This window comes from Mustelus asterias, chromosome 30, assembly GCF_964213995.1.
Source record: "Mustelus asterias chromosome 30, sMusAst1.hap1.1, whole genome shotgun sequence".
NCBI lineage: Eukaryota > Metazoa > Chordata > Chondrichthyes > Carcharhiniformes > Triakidae > Mustelus > Mustelus asterias.
The window spans coordinates 19,724,592-19,746,439 of NC_135830.1; the positions used below are offsets into that span (position 1 = coordinate 19,724,592).

General features: G+C 49.8%; 2 protein-coding genes across 2 annotated transcripts in view; one reads left to right on the forward strand and one right to left on the reverse strand.

Moving 5' to 3' along the window:
• The window catches only part of LOC144480944 (uncharacterized), a 117,809-nt gene extending 101,526 nt beyond the window's left edge, over nucleotides 1–16,283 (forward strand). The window contains exon 7 of the mRNA XM_078200559.1: nucleotides 13,858–16,283. Within this exon, the coding sequence (XP_078056685.1) occupies nucleotides 13,858–16,027 (2,170 nt within the window). The 3' untranslated portion in view covers nucleotides 16,028–16,283. The remainder of the gene's footprint in view (nucleotides 1–13,857) is intronic.
• Nucleotides 5,073–6,524, reverse strand: LOC144480766 (uncharacterized). Its single transcript, XM_078200342.1, has 2 exons — nucleotides 5,605–6,524; nucleotides 5,073–5,538 (listed from the first exon to the last, which is right to left on the reverse strand). Exons 1-2 carry the CDS (start codon nucleotides 6,522–6,524, stop codon nucleotides 5,073–5,075), a joined length of 1,386 nt encoding a protein of 461 aa, XP_078056468.1.
• Nucleotides 16,284–21,848: the final 5,565 nt, after the last annotated feature.

A 21,848-nucleotide genomic window follows, 5' to 3' on the forward strand; every position in this document is an offset into this window, starting at 1 on the left:
AAATTGCTCATAAAAATCTAACGGGGTCCTTGGTTTATTATTGGAGACACGGAATACAAAAGCAAGTTAGTTGGAGTGAATTACTGTTTATTCCTCAGCTGAAACGTTCAATTCTGAGCACCACACTTTGCGAAAGATGTCCAGGGCTTGGAGAGGGGGCGGGAAAAAATTCCCATAGTATCAGGGATGAGGGGTTTCAGTTCTGTGGGAGAGAGAAGCTGGGATTGTTTTACCCCACGGCAGAGAAAGGAGTGATTTAACAGAGATGTTGAAATGGTTTTTTTTTATATGTCAGTTTCCATTGACATTGGGAGGAATTAATTGTCTCCATTGGCAGGATGGTTGGTTAGTCAACTAGCTGAATGAATCCCTTCCCACGCTCAGTGCAGATGAATGCTTTCTCTAAGTAAAAGTATATTTATTAGTCACAAGTAAGGCTTGCATTAACATTGCAATGAACTTACTGTGAAATTCCCCTAGAGCAGAGGAGGCTGAGGGGAGACTTAATAGAGGTTTATAAAATGATGAAGGGGGTAGATAGAGTGAACGTTCAAAGACTATTTCCTCGGGTGGATGGAGCTATTACAAGGGGGCATAACTATAGGGTTCGTGGTGGGAGATATAGGAAGGATATCAGAGGTAGGTTCTTTACGCAGAGAGTGGTTGGGGTGTGGAATGGACTGCCTGCAGTGATAGTGGAGTCAGACACTTTAGGGACATTTAAGCGGTTATTGGATAGGCACATGGAGCACACCAGGGTGATAGGGAGTGGGATAGCTTGATCTTGGTTTCAGATAAAGCTCGGCACAACATCGAGGGGCCTGTTCTGTGCTGTACTGTTCTATGTTCTAGTCGCCACACTCCGGCGCCTGTTCGGGTCAATGCACCCAACCAGTACGTCTTTCGGACTGTGGGAGGAAACTGGGAGCACCCGGAAGAAATCGGAGCACCCGGAGGAAACCCCCACAGGGAGAACGTGCAAACTCCACACAGACAGTGACCCGAGCCGGGGATTGAACCCAGGTCCCTGGCGCTGTGAGGCAGCAGTGCTAACCACTGTGCCTCAGTTGATATTTCATCAGATCATTAGTGTCTTTAAAACTCTTCACAGACTGAGAACAATTAAATGGTTTCTTATCAGAATGAGCAGCTTGACAGGCAACAAGACTGGGTACACAAGTGAATCTATTCCCACGTATGGAGCACAGAAGCAGCATCTCCCTGGTGTGAACATAAGAAATAGGAGCAGGAGTAGGCCATCTAGCCCCTCGAGCCTGCCCCGCCATTCAATAAGATCATGGCTGATCTGAAGTGGATCAGTTCCACTTACCCGCCTGATCCCCATAACCCCTAATTCCCTTACCGATCAGGAATCCATCTATCCGTGATTTAAACATATTCAACGAGGTAGCCTCCACCACTTCAGTGGGCAGAGAATTCCAGAGATTCACCACCCTCTGAGAGAAGAAGTTCCTCCTCAACTCTGTCCTAAACTGACCCCCCCTTTATTTTGAGGCTGTGCCCCCTAGTTCTGGTTTCCTTTCTAAGTGGAAAGAATCTCTCCACCTCGACCCTATCCAGCCCCTTCATTATCTTATAGGTCTCTAACTCATGCGTTGTTCAGATTGGACCTGTTACAACAGGATTGGAAGCGACAATAAAGGTAAGTTGGAGAGCAGCTTCATTAAGATAAAGGTCGGACAAACTTATAGATAAAGGGTAAATTTGAGACAGTGATTTACAGAACAGGTTCGCAGCGCCAGGGACCCACGCTCGATTCCCGGCTTGGGTCACTGCCTGTGTGGAGTTTGCACATTCTCCCTGTATTTGCATGCATTTCCTCTGGGTGCTCCGGTTTCCTCCCACAGTCCGAAAGATGTGCTGGTTAGGGTGTCATTGGCCGTGCTAAATTCTCTCTCAGTGTATCCAAAACAGGCGCCAGAGTGTGGCGACTAGGGGATTTTCACAGTAACTTCATTGCAGTGTTAATGTCAGCCGACTTGCGACTAATAAATAAACTTTAACTTTATTTTTAAGTTGAGCTCCATACTTCCAATGTGGTATCTGAACTTCCAGTGTGGTATCTAAATGGGGAGTGAATTCAGAAATCAGAAGCAAAAAAAGGACTTGAGAGTCCTAGTTCAGGATTCTCTTAAGGTTAACTTGCAGGTTCAGTTAGGTCGGCAAATGCAATCTTAGGATTCATTTTGAAAGGACCAGAATACAAGAGCAGGGATGTACAGCTGAGGCTGTATAAGGCACCAGTCAGACCACATTTGGAATACTGTGAGCAGTTTTGGACCCCATATCTAAGGAAGGATGTGCTGGCCTTGGAGAGCGTCCAGAGGAGATTCCCAAGAATGATCCCGGGAATGAAAGGTTTGACACACGAGGTGTGTTCGAGGACTCTGGGTCTGTATAATTTAAGAGTTTAAGAGCCGTGAGGTTATGCTGCAACTGTACAGGACCTTGGTGAGACCACATTTGGAATATTGTGTGCAGTTCTGGTCACCTCACTATAAGAAGGATGTGGAAGCGCTGGAAAGAGTGCAAAGGAGATTTACCAGGATGCTGCCTGGTTTGGAGGGTAGGTCTTATGAGGAAAGGTTAGACCATAAGACCATAAGACATAGGAGCGGAAGTAAGGCCATTCGGCCCATCGAGTCCACTCCACCATTCAATCATGGTTGATTTCAACTCCATTTACCCGCTCTCTCCCCATAGCCCTTAATTCCTCGAGAAATCAAGAATTTATCAATTTCTGTCTTGAAGACGCTCAACGTCTCGGCCTCCACAGCCCTCTGTGGCAATGAATTCCACAGACCCACCACTCTCTGGCTGAAGAAATTTCTCCTCATCTCTGTTCTAAAGTGACTCCCTTTTATTCTAAGGCTGTGCCCCCGCGTCCTAGGTTGAGGGAGCTAGGGCTGTTCTCTCTGGAGCGGAGGAGGCTGAGGGGAGACTTAATAGAGGTTTATAAAATGATGAAGGGGATAGATAGTGTGAATGTTCAAAGACTATTTCCTCGGGTGGATGGAGCTATTACAAGGGGGCATAACTATAGGGTTCGTGGTGGGAGATACAGGAAGGATGTCCGAGGTAGGTTCTTTACTCAGAGAGTGGTTGGGGTGTGGAATGGACTGCCTGCAGTGACAGTGGAGTCAGACACCTTAGGAACATTTAAGCGGTTATTGGATAGGCACATGGAGCACACCAGGATGATCGGGAGTGGGATAGCTTGATCTTGGTTTCAGATAAAGCTCGGCACAACATCGTGGGTCGAAGGGCCTGTTCTGTGCTGTACTGTTCTATGTACTCGATGGAGTTTAGAAGAATGAGGGGGGATCTCATTGAAACACACAGAATACTGAAAGGACTGGATAGAGTGGATGTTGAGAAGATGTTTCCTTTAGTAGGAGAGACTAGGATCTGAGGCCACAGCCTCAGAGTAAAGGGACAGCCCTTTAGAACCGAGATGAGGAGGAATTGCTTCAGCCAGAGGGTGGTGAATCTGTGGAATTTATTGTCACAGAAGACTATGATGGCCAGTTCATTGAAGGGCGGAGCAGGCTTGATGGGCTAAATGGCCTACTCCTAGTTAAATGTTCTTTCTTTTCCTAGTATCTCAGGCAAGGGAACTGTGAACATTATCAGTGAAGATGGGGAAGTTGGGTGGTAATCAGTTTAGTGGGAATAGGCTTGAGGGAGAAGGTGCGTTTCATGGACAAGATGGGCATAGAACATAGAACAGTACAGCACAGAGCAGGCCCTTCGGCCCACGATGTTGTGCCGAGCTTTAGCTGAAATAGGCATGAGGGTGGTTTGGGAAAAATTAAAGAAGGCCAATGGTATGTTGGCCTTCATAGTGGGAGGATTCGAGTACAGGAGCAGGGGTGTCTTGATGCTATCGTACAGGGCCTTGGTGAGGCCACACTTGGAATATTGTGTGCAGTTTTGGTCTCCTTATCTGAGGAAGGATAAGAGGGAGTGCAGCGAAGGTTTATCAGGCTGATTCCTGGGATTGCAGGGCTGACGTATAAGCAGAGATTGAGTGAATACTCGCTGGAGTTCAGAAGAAGCTCATGAGCTCCTCACACTTGTCGTTGGAGGTGAGGATAGAGGAGACTGGGGAAAGAGAGAGGCCTTCAAAAGGGTCTGAAAGGTGTTGGAGATGTTAAAAGATTCGACACACTTTTAACATCTCTTCCAGATCCTTTGTTTGACGCAAAGCTGGTTTATTTGTCTTTTGACCAGAGTATTAACACATCACGGGATTTGAATTTATTAACATCAAGAAAAACAGACCCAAATGAACATGATTCAGTCCTGGGTGTGAATAACAGCAGAATTCAATCACTACAGTCAGTTGTGAACTTGTTCGTGACTCAGTAGGTTGGATAGTCAAGTCAATCCCTTCCCACCCTTGGAGCAGATGAACGGCCTTCCTCTAGTGTGAATTAGAACAATACAGCACGGTCTATGCCGAACATGGTTCCCTCCCAATTAGGCCCACTTGCCCACATTTGGCCCCTATCCCAAATGCTTTTTAAATGTTGCTATTGTACCTGCCTCAATCACTTTTTCTGGCAGCTCATTCCATATACGCACCACCTTCTGCCTGACGAAGTTGCCCCTCAACTCCCTTTTAAATCTTTACCCTCCCACTTTAAACCTATGCCCTCTAGTTTTCAATTCCCCTTCCCTGGGGAAAAGGCTATGTGTGTGTTCATCCTATCTATGTCGCTCATGATTTTATACACCTCAATAAGGTCACCCTTCATTCTCCTACACTCCAAGGAATAATGTCCTAGCCTGCCCAACTGCTCCCGGTAACTTGTTGGGGTGCGTCTGCAAGTGGGATAGACAAGCGAATCCCATCCTGCGCTCAGAGCAGGTAAATCGCTTCTCTCCTGTGTGGGTGCAGTGATGTGGAGTGCATTAGATGATCACCTGAACCCAGTGCTGCAGTGAGAGTGCCTGAACAGTCTCTAGTTGCTCTGAACATCTTGATGGGACATCAGTTGCCTGGAACTTTTACAGCACGTCCCACAGTCAGAGCATTTAAAAGACCTCTACTCAGTGTGAACTCGTTGGTGTCTCCGCATGTTGGATGAATGAGCAAATCCCTTCCCACACTTGGAGCAAACAAATGGCCTCTCGCCAGAGTGGATTCGCTGGTGCATCAGTAGGTGGGATAAACAAGTGAATCTTTTCCCACACTTGGAGCAGCTGAATGGCCTCTCCCCAGTGTGAATTCGCTGGTGTGTCTGCAACTGGGATGAAGTAGCGAACCCCTTCCCACACTCAGAGCAATTAAATGGCCTCTCCCCAGTGTGGGTGCGGCGGTGTATCAGCAGGTGGGACGTCCGAGCGAATCCCTTCCCGCACTCAGGGCAGGTGAACGGCCGCTCCCCAGTGTGAACTCGCTGGTGTGTTTGCAGGTAGAATGAGGTAGTGAAACCCTTCCCACACTCAGAGCAGGTGAACGGTCTCTCCCCAGTGTGACTATGCTTGTGTACAAGGAGGTCAGACGATCGCCTGAACCCGGTGCCGCAGTGAGGGCACCGGAATGGTCTCTCGTCGGTGTGGACACGTTGATGGGACATCAGTTCCCCAGAGCTTTTATAGCACTTCCCGCAGTCCGAGCATTTAAAAGGTCTCTCCCCAGAGTGAACTCGCTGGTGTGTCAACAGATTGGATGAGTGAGAAAATCTCTTCCCACACTGGGAGCAGGTGAATGGTCTCTCCCCGGTGTGAACTCGCCGGTGTCTCAACAGGGCAGATGATTGCCTGAACCCAGTCCCACACTGAGAGCACCTGTACGGCCTCTCATCAGTGTGGACATGTTGATGGGACATCAGTTCCTGGGAACTTTTAAAGCGTTTTCCACAATCTGGGCATTTAAAAGGTCTCTCGTCAGTGTGAACCCGCTGGTGTCTCTGCAGGTTGGAGGAGTGAGTGAATCCCTTCCCACACTTGGAGCAGGTGAACGGCCTCTCTCCAGTGTGAACCCGCTGGTGTTTAGTGAGGTCAGATGACTGTTTGAACCCAGTCCCACAGTGAGGACAGCCGAATGGTCTCTCGTCCGTGTGAACAAGTTGATGGGACGTCAGTTCCTGGCTACTTTTAAAGCACTTCCCGCAGTCCAGGCATTTGAAAGGTCTCTCGTCGGTGTGAACTCGCTGGTGTCTCAGCAGGTTGGATGAGCGAGCAAATCCCTTCCCACACACAGAGCAGGGGAACAGCCTCTCTGCTGTGAGACTGCGCTGGTGCTTGAGTAGGTTCGATGAGGTAGTGAATCCCTTCCCGCACACGGAGCAGGTGAATGACCTCTCCCCACTAAGATTGCCCCGATGAATTCCCACTTTGAATGGGTAAATCCCACAATCTCCACATTTCCACAGTTTCTTCCCATTGTGACTGCATTTATGCGCTGACAGGCCAGATGACTGGCCGAAGTCTTGTCCACACATAGAACACGTGTAAAGTTTCTCTCCACTATTAACGGTGCTTTTTCCGTCCATGTTCAAAATCGAATGATATAACGAATTGGCTGACTCCGTCAGGTCCTGATGAGAGTGTTTTGTTTGAGTTTCCCAACTGCAAATCCTCACCTTCTAACATGCTGTGAAATTAATTTAAAACAGAAAATAGGGAATGAAAGAGAACCCACAAAAAACACAAAGGTAGATGGTGAAATTGAACTAAATGAATGAATCTGGTAATTACCGGGGCCAGGGAAAAGTAACAATGAAAGTTGCCGGATAGGAGCATAAGTGGTTCATAGAATCATAGAAACCCTACAGTACAGAAAGAGGCCATTCGGCCCATCGAGTCTGCACCAACCACAATCTCACCCAGGCCCTACCCCCATATCCCTACATATTTTACCCACTAATCCCTCTAACCTACGCATCTCAGGACACTAAGGGGCAATTTTAGCATGGCCAATCAACCTAACCCGCACATCTTTGGACTGATTCACTGATTCACCGGGGCAGCACAATGGCACACTGCTGCCTCACAGTGCCAGAGACCCAGGTTCAATTCCGGCCTCGGGCCACTGTCTGTGCGGAGTTTGCACATTCTCCCCGTGTCTGCGTGAGTTTCCTCCGGGTGCTCCGGTTTCCTCCCACAGTCCAAAGATGTGCATGTGGGTTAGGTTGATTGGCCATGCTAAATTGACCCCTGGTGTCAGAGGAATTAGCAGGATAAATGTGTGGGATAACGGGAATAGGGCCTGGGTGGGATTGTGGTCGGTGCAGACTCGATGGGCCGAATGGCCTCTTTCTGCACTGTAGGGATGCTATGATTCTATTCTATGACTGCAGTGTTAATATACTTGTGACACTGATAATAAATAAACTTAAAAACTTAAACTTAAAAAAAACTGATGTCCTTGAGGGAAGGGAACCTGCCGCTCAGTCTGGACCTACACAAGACTCTGTACACAAGGGGAGCAGATCGAGAGAGATGGGAAAGGAAGGGGTGTGAAGGAAAAGGATTTTGTATAAGCAAAACTCAAGAAGAACTTTGAGTGGTTAGCACTGCTGCTTCACAGCTCCAGGGACCTGGGTTCGATTCCCGGCTCGGGGTCACTGTCTGTGTGGAGTTTGCACATTCTCCTCGTGTCTGCGTGAGTTTCCTCCGGGTGCTCCGGTTTCCTCCCACAGTCCAAAGATGTGCGGGTTAGGTTGATTGGCCATGCTAAAAAATTGCCCCTTAATGTCCTGAGATGCGCAGGTTAGAGGGATTAGTGGGTAAAATATGTAGGGATATGGGGGGAGGGCCTGGGTGGGATTGTGGTCGGTGCAGACTCGATGGGCCGAATGGCCTCCTTCTGCACTGCAGGGTTTCTATGATTTCTATGAAATATTCACCTCTGAAACATTTCCAGTTTATGACATTGCATATAACGCCCTGGGGATTTAAGTGCTCCAATGGGAGTTTATGAAGCCTCCCATTCTGCTCCCTCCAGTTCCTCACCACTCACCATTCCTTGTCTCTCCTTCCAGCTCCAGTGGCAACCCATACCGCGCATGCTCCAGTTGGAGTCCACACAGTTAATGCTCAGGCTGGAGCCCGCAAAGCGCATGCTCCCATCGCAGCCCGCTCCGAGCGGCAGGTGTGAAGTGAGGGGCGGGGCCCGGACCGGGTTGGGGGGCGGGGGGAGCACCGAGGGGGCGCGGCTTGTCCTCCAGCCAATGGGACTGAATGAAGGGGCGGGGGGGCTGGAGGACCGAGCTGGTGCGGCTGGTCCTCCAACCAATGGGAGTGAATGAAGGGGCGGGGGCTGTGCGGGCGCGGCTGGTCCTCCAACCAATGGGAGTGAATGGAGGGGCGGGGGCTGTGCGGGCGCGGCTGGTCCTCCAGCCAATGGGAGGAGAATGAGTGGTGGGGCCGGGCGGTGAGTGAAGCATGCGCAGTGCGGGGTGGTGGGGTGGGCGGACGGGTCCACAATGGGCAAAGAGCGGGGGGGGATGATTGACGGAGTGGATTTGGGAACATGTTGTGCAAGGCGCAAACCCCCCCCCCCCCCCGGGAATCAACTGAGCCCTTCCCCCCCTCCCCGCTGAGCGGGGCCGCAGCTCCCAGCTCAATGAAGAGCCACTTTGTATCAGGTTGGCCATAGGTTACACAGGCTGCTGGCTGGTCTCCATATCCGCTCCTTTATCATTGAATCATTGCAATACATACAGACTGAGGCCATTCAGCCTGTCCTGCCTGTGCTAGCTCTCTCTGCAAGAGCAAACCAGCTCCTCACAGACTGAGACCATTCAGCCCGTCCTGCCTGTGCTAGCTCTCTCTGCAAGAGCAAATCAGCTCCTCCCACCCTCCCCCCCTGCCCTTCCACAGACAAGACCCAGCAGCAAATACTCCCCACCCAAAGTTGCCTGTGGAGAAGAAGATGTTTGACCTTCTTGAACTGCTGCAGTCCGTGTGGTAAAGGTGCTCCCACAACGCTGCCAGGTAAGGAAATACTGGTTATTCACCCAGTGATGATGGAGGAACAGCAATATATCTCCAAATCAACAATAACAATTTGTATTAATGTAGCACCTTCCATGTGAAGGAGCATTCTGAATTGTCTTGTAGGTGCGTCAACAAGCAATGTTTGACAGGAGATATATGAGGGCACTTGGCCAAAGGTTTGTTCAAAGAGCAGGATTTATGGAGTAGCTCAAAGGAGGAAAGGAAGATAGCGCAGACGAGAGGTTCAGGGAGGAAATTCCAAAGTTTATGGCCTTAGCTCGAGGCATGGACACCAAACACGGAGCGATTAAAATCGGGAATACTCAGGAAGCCAGAATGAGAGGAGTGCAGAGACCTTGGAGGTTTAGAAACTTTTAGAAACCCTACAGTACAGAAAGAGGCCATTCGGCCCATCGAGTCTGCACCGACCACAATCCCACCCAGGCCCTACCCCCATATCCCCCCCGCTAACCCACACATCTCAGGACACTAAGGGGCAATTTTTAGCATGTCCAATCAACCTAACACGCACATCTTTGGACCGCGGGAGGAAACGGGAGCACCCGGAGGAAACCCACGCAGACACGAGGAGAATGTGCAAACTCCACACAGACAGTGACCCAAGCCGGGGAATCGAACCCGGGACCCTGGAGCTGTGAAGCAGCAGTGCTAACCACTGTGCTACCGTGAAGCTGCAGGAGATTGCAGAGACCGAGAGAGACAAGAACATAGAAACTAGAAGCAGGAGTAGGCCATTCGGCCCTTCGTGCCTGCTCCACCATTTATTTTGATCATGGCTGATCATCGAATTCAATATCCTGATCCCCCTTCCTCCCCCCGCCATATCCTTTGATCCCTTTAGCCCCTCAAGCTCTATCTCATTTCTTCTTGAAATCAGACAACATTTTGGCCTCAACTACTTTCTGTGGTAGAGAATTCCACACATTCACCACCCTCTGGGTGAAGAAATTTCTCTTTGCCTCAGTTTCTTAAAAGTTTACCCCTTAATCCTCTGCCGAAAGAGCTACCCCTTAATCCTCAAACTATGACCCCCAGTTCTGGACTCTTTCCTCCCTCCTGCCCCCCCAGTTGGGACAATCTTTCTGAATCTACCCTGTCTAACCTTGTTAGAATTTAATAAGTTTCTACGAGATCCCCTCTCATTCTTCCAATGAATATAATCCGAACCGACTTGGTCTCTCCTCATGTGACAGACCTGCCATCCCAGGAATCAGGCTGGTAAACCTTCGCTGTGCTCCCTCTATAGCAAGGACATCCTTCCTCAGATAAGAACTGCACAATAACTGCACACAGTACTCCAGGTGTGGCCTCACCAATGCCCTATACAATTGCAGGAAAACATCCCTATCCCTATGGAATCCCTACAGTACAGCCGCGCCCGCACCGTCCTCCAGTCCCGCCCCTTCATTCACTCCCATTGGTTGGAGGACCATTCGGCCCATCGAGTCTGTACCAACCACAATCCCACCCAAGCCCCATTCTCATAACCCCACACACTTACCCTGCTAACCATTGTACCACCATGTTGCTCGTTCCAGACACTCGCCACCCTCTTGAATGAAAAAAATGCCCCTCTGGTCTCTTTTGTATCTCTCCCCCCTCAACTTAAACCTATACTTGGAGATTACACAGACGGAGAGACAAAGGCACGGAGGAGATTGCAGAGAGTAAGCGAGACAAGAGCATGGAGAAGACTACAAGGGCATCATGAACAAAACTTGGTGTGATTAAGCACTGAGCAGCGGAATTTTGGGTAACTTAAAGTTATCTGGAATATTGGATAACTTCAAGTTATCCAAAAAACTGGGAGGCCAACCGGGAGTGCTTTAGGAAGGACATACTGGCACTGGAGCGGGTCCAGCGGAGATTCACACGGATGATCCCAGGAATGGTAGGCCTGACATACGATGAACGTCTGAGGATCGTGGGATTATATTCATTGGAGTTTAGGAGGTTGAGGGGAGATCTGATAGAAACTTCCAAGATAATGAACGGCTTAGATAGGATGGACGTAGGGAAGTTGTTTCCATTAGCAGGGGAGACTAGGACGCGGGGGCACAGCCTTAGAATAAAAGGGAGTCACTTTAGAACAGAGATGAGGAGAAATTTCTTCAGCCAGAGAGTGGTAGGTCTGTGGAATTCATTGCCACAGAGGGCTGTGGAGGCCGAGACGTTGAGCGTCTTCAAGACAGAAATTGATAAATTCTTGATTTCTCGAGGAATTAAGGGCTATGGGGAGAGAGCGGGTAAATGGAGTTGAAATCAACCATGATTGAATGGTGGAGTGGACTCGATGGGCCGAATGGCCTTACTTCCGCTCCTATGTCTTATGGTCTTAGGATAGTTAAGCCCAGTGGTAACAAAGGAATGGGTGATGCTTTCAGCATCAGGTGAGCTGAGACTAGGGCGGAGCTGGGCCATGTTGCTGGGGTGGAAATTGGGGACCTTGGTGATGATGTGAATATGCGGCTGGAAGCTCATCTTGGGACAAGATATTTTGGGATGGATGTAAACCAGGATTCAGCCTCAGTTGTCAGGGAGAGGGTTGGAGCCAGTACTGAGGAGTTTGTAGTGGGGACTGAAGGCAATGCCTTTTTTTATTGCAATAATGGGGCGGCACGGTAGCACAGTGGTTAGCACTGCTGCTTCACAGCTCCAGGGTCCCGGGTTCGATTCCCGGCTCGGGTCACTGTCTGTGTGGAGTCTGCACATTCTCCTCGTATCTGCGTGGGTTTCCTCCGGGTGCTCCGGTTTCCTCCCACAGTCCAAAGATGTGCGGGTTAGGTTGATGGGCCAGGTTAAAAAAAAAATTACCTCTTAGAGTCCTGGGATGTGTAGGTTAGAGGGATTAGCGGGTAAAATATGTGGGGGTAGGGCCTGGGTGGGATTGTGGTCGGTGCAGACTCGATGGGCCGAATGGCCTCCTTCTGCACTGTAGGGTTTCTATGATGATTTCTATGATTTAGATGCAGAAAATTTCTGCTCATCCAGTACTAAGTGTCAGGAGAATGTGTGGCTTGGAGAAGAATTTATAGATGATAGCATTCTCATACATATGCTACCCAATGTCATTTTGAGTCGTGGAGGTCAGGGGTTTGGGAGATTCTGTCATTCCTCTAGCCGTAGAGGTTTACAGCATGGAGAAAGGCCCTTCGGCCCAACTTGTCCATGCCACCCAGTTTTTACCATTAAGCTAGTCCCAATTGCCCATGTTTGGCCCTTACCCCTCTATACTCATCTTACCCAAGTAAATGCTTTTAAAAAGACAAAATTGTACCCGCCTCTACTACTACCTCTGGCAGCTCGTTCCTGGCACTCAGCACCCTCTGTGTGAAAAAATTGCCCCACTGGACCCTTTTGTATCTCTCCCCCTCTCACCTTAAACCTATAGTTTTAGACTCCCCTACCTTTGGGAAAAAATTATTGACTATCTAGCTGGTCTGTGCCCCTCATTATTTTATAGACCTCTATAAGGTCACCCCTCAGCCTCTGACATTCCAGGGAAACAATTCCCAGTCTCTCCAGCCTCTCCTTATAACCCAAACCATCGAGTCCCGGTAGCATCCCAGTCAATCTTTTCTGCACTCTTTTATAGTTTGATAATATATGGGGCGGCACGGTAGCACTGTGGTTTGATAATATATGGGGTAGCACAGTGGTTAGCACTGCTGCTTCACAGCTCCAGGGTCCCGGGTTCGATTCCCAGCTCGGGTCACTGTCTGTGTGGAGTTTGCACATTCTCCTCGTGTCTGCGTGGGTTTCCTCCGGGTGCTCCGGTTTCCTCCCACAGTCCAAAGATGTGCGGGTTAGGTTGATGGGCCAGGTTAAAAAAAAAATTACCTCTTAGAGTCCTGGGATGTGTAGGTTAGAGGGATTAGCGGGTAAAATATGTGGGGGTAGGGCCTGGGTGGGATTGTGGTCGGTGCAGACTCGATGGGCCGAATGGCCTCCTTCTGCACTGTAGGGTTTCTATGATTTCTATGAATATCCTTAATAGTCAAGTTGTAGATATATAAAAATCCTTTCTTTCATTGCCTGCCTCTCCCACCTCTCTCTCTCTCTCTCCTCCTCCCGTAGAAGTCAGAATCTCGTCCAGGCTCTGACCAGGTATCGGGTTCCACTCCCTGAAGGACATTTGTGAATCAGTTGGGTTTTTGTGACGATCCCAGCAGCTTTCATGGTCACTTTTTCCTCGGGCTCGCCCCTCAAGTTGCCAATTCATTCGGCTCAATTCCACTCTCTCACTCCCTTTTCTTCTGTCTTCAGTCAATTTCACAGGAGATGAGATACCGGGGAAACTGAAACCCAACATCACCTCAGAACTTTACAGAGTCGCCCAGTTCATCCTCGGATTTTGAACATGAGAGGAAAAGAAAAACACCATTCATAGCGGCGTGAAGCTGCGTGCGTCGTGCCTGTGGATGAGACTTCAGCCAGTCGTCTGCCCTGTCAAGACGAACGCAGTTGCAGCAGGGAGAAAAGGTGGAAAGGCGTGGACCGTGGGAAGGGATGCTATTACCCATTGAAGTGGAAATTTAATTGTGACACTTGCTCTGACTGTGGGAAGACATTCACTATTTCATCTCGCCTATTGGCACACCAATGAGTTCACACTTGGAAGAGATCATTCAGCTGCTCTGAGTGCGAATACGAATTTGCTCGCTCACCCAACTTTCTGAGGCACCAGTGGGTTCAAATTGGGGATAGACCTTTTAAGTAGCCACACTGTGGAAAGTGGTATGAAGGTCCTGGGGAACTGATGTCCCATCAAGGTGTTCACACTGACATGACACCACCGTCCAGGTGCTCTGACTGCGGGACTGGCTTCAGGCGATCGTCCGACCTCACGGTGCATCAGTGCAGTCACACTAAGGAAAGGCCGTTCACTTGCGCTGAGTGTGGGAAGGGATTCATTACCTCTTCCTACCTGCTGACACACCAGTGCATTCACACTGGGGAGAAGCCATTCACCTGCTCCGAGTGTGGGAAGGGATTCACTCAGTCATCCCACCTGCAGACGCACCAGCGAGTTCACACCGGGGAGAGGCCGTTCACCTGCTCTCAGTGTGGGAAGGGATTCACTCAGTCATCCAACCTGCTGACTCACCAGCGCATCCACACTGGGGATAAACCATTCACCTGCTCCGAGTGTGGGAAGGGATTTATTTGTACATCCTACTTGCTGAGACACCAGCGAGTTCACACTGGGGAGAGGCCGTTCACCTGCTCCCAGTGTGGGAAGGGGTTCACTCACTCACACAACCTGCGGAGGCACCAGTGGGTTCACACTGGGGAGAGGCCGTTCACCTGCTCGGACTGCGGGAAGAGATTCACTCAGAGATGTAGCTTCCTGGGACATCGGCGAGTTCACACCGGGGAGAGACTGTTCACCTGCATTGAGTGTGGAAAGGGATTTAGTACCTCGTCCCAACTGCTGACGCATCGGCGCAGTCACACCGGGGAGAGGCCGTTCGGCTGCTGCAGGTGTGGGAAGGGATTCACTTGTTCCTCACACCTACAGACCCACCAGCGAATTCACACCGGGGAGAGGCCATTCATTTGCTCCAACTGCGGGAAGGGATTTGCCCACTCCTCCAACCTGCGGAGGCACCAGCGAGTTCACACTGCAGAGAGACCTTTTAAATGCCCAGACTGTGGGAAGTGCTATAAAAGTTCAGAGGAACTGATGTCCCATCAACGTGTTCACACCGACGAGAGACCGTTCCGGTGCCCTGACTGCGGGACTGGCTTCAGGCGATCGTCCGACCTCACGGTGCATCAACGCAGTCACACTAAGGAAAGGCCGTTCACTTGCGCTGAGTGTGGGAAGGGATTCATTACCTCTTCCTACCTGCTGACACACCAGTGCATTCACACTGGGGAGAAGCCATTCACCTGCTCCGAGTGCGGGAAGGGATTCACTCAGTCATCCCACCTGCAGACGCACCAGCGAGTTCACACCGGGGAGAGACCATTCACCTGCTCTCAGTGTGGGAAGGGATTCACTCAGTCATCCAACCTGCTGACTCACCAGCGCATCCACACTGGGGATAAACCATTCACCTGCTCCGAGTGTGGAAAGGGATTTATTTGTACATCCTACTTGCTGAGACACCAGCGAGTTCACACTGGGGAGAGGCCGTTCACCTGCTCCCAGTGTGGGAAGGGGTTCACTCACTCACACAACCTGCGGAGGCACCAGTGGGTTCACACTGGGGAGAGGCCGTTCACCTGCTCGGACTGCGGGAAGAGATTCACTCAGAGATGTAGCTTCCTGGGACATCGGCGAGTTCACACCGGGGAGAGACTGTTCACCTGCATTGAGTGTGGAAAGGGATTTAGTACCTCGTCCCAGCTGCTGACGCATCGGCGCACTCACACCGGGGAGAGGCCGTTCGGCTGCTGCAGGTGTGGGAAGGGATTCACTTGTTCCTCACACCTACAGACCCACCAGCGAATTCACACCGGGGAGAGGCCATTCATTTGCTCCAACTGCGGGAAGGGATTTGCCCACTCCTCCAACCTGCGGAGGCACCAGCGAGTTCACAGTGAGGACAGACCTTTTAAATGCCCAGACTGTGGGAAGTGCTATAAAAGTTCAGAGGAACTGATGTCCCATCAGCGTGTTCACACCGACGAGCGACCGTTCCGGTGCCCTGACTGCGGGACTGGCTTCAGGCGATCGTCCGACCTCACGGTGCATCAACGCAGCCACACCCGGGAGAGGCCGTTCAGCTGCTCCGAGTGTGGGAAGGGATACGCCACCTCCTCCTACCTGCTGATACACCAGCGAGTTCACACCGGGGAGAGGCCGTTCGTATGCTCCATGTGCGGGAAAGGATTCGCTCAGTCGTCCCACCTGCTCACCCACAAGCACGTCCACACCGGGGAGCGGCCGTTCACCTGCTCCGAGTGCGGGAAGGGATTCACTCAGTCATCCAACCTGCTGACGCACCAGCGCACGCACACTGGAGAGGGGGTGTCTGCTGCTTTGAGTTTGAGCAGAGAGTCAGTCGGACATGCACCCGTCTGAGACAGCAGTGATATCACACTGGGGAAGGGTCAGAATTCACTGTCAGACAGTTTGCTGTTGGACATTCATTCATTTGCCCCGAGTGTGGAAATGTTTCAACTGACTGATGACTGGATCAACATGTTCACACTGGGGGAAAAAGCTCCGCAGGTCATATGAATGTGAGATTGGATGTATTAATGAATCCAATCTCTGGACACAACCAGCCAGTTCGCGCTGGGACTGTTCACCTCTGCATGTGGGAAAGAATTTAGTCTTTTAAACTTCTGACTCATGCTGCGTTTAAAGTTACTTATTTATTAGTGTCACAAGTCATCTTACATTCATACTGCAATGAAGTTACTGTGAAAATCCCCTAGTCGCCACACTCTGGTGCCTGTTTTGGGTACACTGAGGGAGAACTTAACATGGTCCATGCACGTAACTATAGAATCACACAACACACAAGAGGCCCTCCGGCCCATCGAGTCAGCACCGACACCTGACCTCCCACCTAATCCCATTTACCAGCACTTAGCCCTGAAACAGGGCGGCACGGTAGCACAGTGGTTAGCACTGCTGCTTCACAGCTCCAGGGTCCCGGGTTCGATTCCCGGCTCGGGTCACTGTCTGTGTGGAGTTTGCACATTCTCCACGTGTCTGCGTGGGTTTCCTCCGGGTGCTCCGGTTTCCTCCCACAGTCCAAAGATGTGCGGGTTAGGTTGATTGGCCAGGTTAAAAATTGCCCCTGAGATGTGTAGGTTAGAGGGATTAGCGGGTAGATATGTGGGGGTAGGGCCTGGGTGGGATTGTGGTCGGTGCAGACTCGATGGGCCGAATGGCCTCCTTCTGCACTGTAGGATTTCTATGATAATATTATGTCGTGCCAAGTGCTTCTCCAGATACTTTTTTTTTTAAAGCATGTGAGGCAACCCGCCTCTGCCACCCTCTGCATTCCGGACTGTCGCCACCCTCTGGGCAAAAAGGTTTCCCGACAAGAATTTCGCACGGCCAGCGCACCCTAACCAGCACGTTTTACAGACCGTGGGAGGAAACTGGAGGGAGCCCCACGCAGACACGTGGAGAATGTGCAGACTCGGCACAGACGGTGACCCAAGCCCGGGGCCTCTGGCGCTGTGAGGCAGCAGTGCTGACCACTGTGCTAGTGCTCCGCGCGTGTATCGAGGGTGTTTGTCTGTGTCAAAGGATTTGATCATCATCACAACTGTAAAAATGTCAATTACAAAGTGGAGAGCGGAGCTATTCAGCTGTTTCCTGTTTGGAAACTCATTTCCTGAAAACGGACTTCATACTTATCCGAGATCCTGGAATTCATTTCAAATTGTTACAGATCATTGCTTCTTAAAAATTAAAATACTTTTGTGTTTTTACAGAATTAACCTTTTTATTCATTCGTGGGACATTGGCTGGCCTTCATTTATTGCCCATCCCTAGTTGCCCTTGAACTGAGTGGCTTGCTGGACCATTGCAGTTGAGAGTCAACCACATTGCTGTGTGGCTCTGGAGTCACATGTAGGCCAGACCGGGTAAGGACGGCAGATTTCCTTCCCTAAAGGACATTAGTGAACCAGATGGGTTTTTCCGACAATGGTTTCACCGTCATCAGTAGATTCTTAATTCCAGCTTTTTTTAAATTGAATTCAAATTCCACCATCTGCGGGATTCGAACCCGGGTCCCCCCAGAACGTCAGCTGAGTTTCTGTATTAATAGTCTAGCGCTAATACCACTAGGCCATCGCCTCCCCGCCACTTACAGGAGGACTCATCAGATGGAGTTGTGAGCACATTATTCTAATCTGAGGGTGGCTGAAATGGATTCATTCAGCAGGGACATCAGGGACTCTTGCAGGAAGAATCTGGCACAGTGGTTAGCACTGCTGCCTCACAGCACCAGGAACCTGGGTTCGATTCCAGCCTTGGGTCACTGTCTGTGTGGAGTTTGCACATTGTCCCCGTGTCTGCGTGGCTTTCCTCCGGGTGCTCCCGTTTCCTCCCACACTCCAAAGATTGTGGATTAGGTTGATTGGCCGTGCTAAATTGCCCCTTTGTGTCAGGGGGATCAGCAGGGTAAATGGGGTTACATGGATGGGGCCTGGGCAGGATTGTTGTTGGTGCAGCCTTGATGGGTCAAAGAACAATACAGCACAGGAACAGGCCCTTCGGCCCTCCAAGTCCGTGCCGCTCCCTGGTCCAAACTAGACCATTCTTTTGTATCCCTCCATTCCCACTCCCGTTCATGTGGCTATCTAGATAAGTCTTAAACGTTCCCAGTGTGTCCGCCTCCACCACCTTGCCCGGCAGCGCATTCCAGGCCCCCACCACCCTCTGTGTAAAATACGTCCTTCTGATATCCGTGTTAAACCTCCCCCCGCCTCACCTTGAACCTATGACCCCTCGTGAACGTCACCACCGACCTGGAAAAAAGCTTCCCACCGTTCACCCTATCTATGCCTTTCATAATTTTATACACCTCTATTAAGTCTCCCCTCATCCTCCGTCTTTCCAGGGAGAACAACCCCAGTTTACCCAATCTCTCCTCATAACTAAGCCCCTCCATACCAGGCAACATCCTGGTAAACCTCCTCTGTACTCTCTCCAAAGCCTCCACGTCCTTCTGGTAGTGTGGCGACCAGAACTGGATGCAGTATTCCAAATGCGGCCGAACCAACGTTCTATACATCTGCAACATCAGACCCCAACTTTTATACTCTATGCCCCGTCCTATAAAGGCAAGCATGCCATATGCCTTCGAATGGGTCGAATGGCCTCCTTCTGCACTGTAGGGATTCTATGATTAGTCTGGTCAAAGGTAGACCTGGCCAAGGACCCTGAGCTTTTGTGTATTCATCCGTCTTAACTTTAGTAACGTCTTGTTCACTTGATGATAAAATGTCAACACATTCTGGTTATTTGTTTATCAAAATGGAACACATTAACCCATTAATTCATCTGGTAAATGATGTAATCGTCTTCAGTGAGTCTGTGTTATTCTCATTGCTTTTCCCATTGTTTTTACCCGAATATCTTATCTCATTCTGAAATACTTGGGAAGGATGTTTTGGCTTTGGAGGGACAGGAGTGGCGGTTTACAAAAATGTTACCTGGATTTCAGTGGAGAAGTTGCGAGGAGAGATTATATAAATTAGACTTGTTTTCTCTAGAATTCAAAAAGGTTAAGGGGTGACCTGATTGAAGTCTTCAAGATACTAACATCTGATACTGAGTTCTTTACTCAGAGAGTAGTAAGGGCGTGGAATGCCCTGCTTGCAGCAGTGGTGGACTCGTCAACGTTGAGAGCGTTCAAGTGGTTATTGGATAAACATATGGATGATATTGGAATAGTGTAGATTAGAGGGGCTTTAGATTGGTACCACTGGTCGGCGCAACATCGAGGGCCGAAGGGCCTGTACTGTGCTGTAATGTTCTATGTTCTAACAGGAAAAGACAGGGTAGATGGAGATAACTTTCCAATGGTTGGAGACTCTAGAACTAGTGGGCATAGTCTAAAGATTAGGACCAGATCATTCAGGACAGATGTTGGGAGGCACTCCTACACACAAAGGATGGTAGAGGTTTGGAACTCTCTTCCACAACTGGCAGCTGATTCCAGATCAGTTGCTATGTCTAAATCTAAGGTAGATAATATTTTGTTAAGCAAAGTTATTAAGGGATATGGGTCAAAGGCAGGTATATGGAGTTAGGCCACAGATCAACCATGATCACATTTGCGGGGAGGCGATGGCCTAGTGATATTATCGCTAGACTATTAATCCAGAAACTCATCTAATCTAGAAAACTGGGTTCAAATCCCGCCTCAGCAGATGCTGGAATTTTAATGCAATAAAAAATATCTGGAATTAAGAATCTTAGAAATCAAATCTACTGATGACGGTGAAACCATTGTCGGAAAAACCCATCTGGTTCACTAATGTCCCTTTCGGGAAGGAAATCTGCCGTCCTCACCCGGTCTGGCCTACATGTGACTCCAGAGCCACACAGCAATGTGTTTGACTCTCTACTGCCCTCTAAAGGGCAATGGATGCTGGCCAGCCGCACCAATGTCCCACGAATGTATTAAAAAAACTGGTAGAACAGGCTTGGTGGGCCGAATGGCCCACTCCTGTTCCTATGACTTAGCAATGTCTTTGCATTCAGCCCATCTCCTGACCCTCTGCCTCAGCGTTGACAAAAGTACATTGTCAGTCCTTTCAGATCATTCATCAATTGATGTCTAATTTTATCCTCAGTATTACTTCTGAAAACCTGCAGCTATTGCAGGTCCTTTAGTTTTAACATGTGTAAGTGGCATTACTGTTGAACAATGTTTAATAAAATTATTCAAATCTTCTCTGGCTGGCCTCCCTCTGTCTACATTCCTCACCTTGAGGCTCAAGAAAATTCTTCCTTCTGTGGAATCATAGAATAGAATCCCTGTGGTACGGAAGGAGGCCATTCGGCCCATCGAGTCTGTACCGACCACAATCCCACCCATACCCTATTCCCGTAACCCTCATTTACCCTGCTAATTCCCCCTGACTCTAGGGTCAATTTAGCACGGCCAATCCACCTAACCTGCATGTCTTTCGGACCGTGGGAGGAAACCGGAGCACCCGGAGGAAACCCACGCAGACACGAGGAGAATGTGCAAACTCCACATAGACAGTGACCCGAGCCGGGAATCGAACCCGGGTCCCTGGTGCTATGAGGCAGCACTGCGAACCACTGCTTTAAACCTTTTCTCTTATCAGTGCAAACATTTCGTAGAATATCATCATAGAATCCCCACAGTGCAGAGGGAGGCCATTATTCGGTGCATTGAGTCTGCACCGACCACGATCCACCCAGGCCCTAACCCCGTAACCTCACGTATTTACCCTGCTAACCCAACTGACGCCAAGTGTCAATTTATCATGGCCAATCCACCGAACTCTCACAACTTTGGAAGTGTGGGGGGGAAACAGGAGCACCCGGAGGAAACCCGCGCAGACATGGAGAGAACGTGCAAACTCCGCAGACAAACACCCGAGGTTGGAATCGAACCCGGGTCCCTGGCGCTGTGAGGCCGCAGCGCTAGCCACTGTACCAGCCCGATCTCCATTATATTCTTCTTGTAGCCCGTTTACCTGAATTTCTGCAACATTGTGGCCTTGGGCGGCACGGTAGCACAGTGGTTAGCACTGCTGCTTCACAGCTCCAGGGTCCCGGGTTCGAATCCCGGCTCGGGTCACTGTCTGTGTGGAGTTTGCACATTCTCCTCGTGTCTGCGTGGGTTTCCTCCGGGTGCTCCGGTTCCCTCCCACAGTCCAAAGATGTGTGGGTTAGGTTGATTGGCCATGCTAAAATTGCCCCTTAGTGTCCCGGGATGCATAGGTTAGAGGGGTTAGTGGGTAAATGTGTAGGGATAAGGGGGTAGGGCCTGGGTGGGATTGTGGTTGGTGCAGACTCGATGGGCCGAATGGCCTCTTTCTGCACTGTAGGGATTCTATGATTCTTAAAGACACTAATATTTTAAACACTTTAATCAGGTTGGATGGTGTTGTCCATCTAACATAGAAACTAGAAGCAGGAGTAGGCCATTCGGCCCTTCGAGCTTGCTCTACCATTCATTTTGATCATGGCTGATCATCGAATTCAATATCCTGATCCCCCTTCCTCCCCCATAATCCCTCGATCCCTTTAGTCCCAAGAGCTGTATCTAATTTCTTCTTGAAATCAGACAATGTCTTGGCCTCAACTACTTTCTATGGTAATGAATTTCACACATTCACCACCCTCTGGCTGAAGAATTTTCTCCTCATCTCAGTCCTAAAAACATTTACCC

Excerpts from the sequence above, each read along its gene's own strand:
- LOC144480766 (XM_078200342.1), bottom strand. The coding sequence starts at position 6,524 with ATGGACGGAAAAAGCACCGTTAATAGTGGAGAGAAACTTTACACGTGT. Across the intron at positions 5,539-5,604 it reads AAAAGCTCTGGGGAACTGAT|GCGATCGTCTGACCTCCTTG; the intron begins GTCCCATCAACG and ends CACCGGGTTCAG.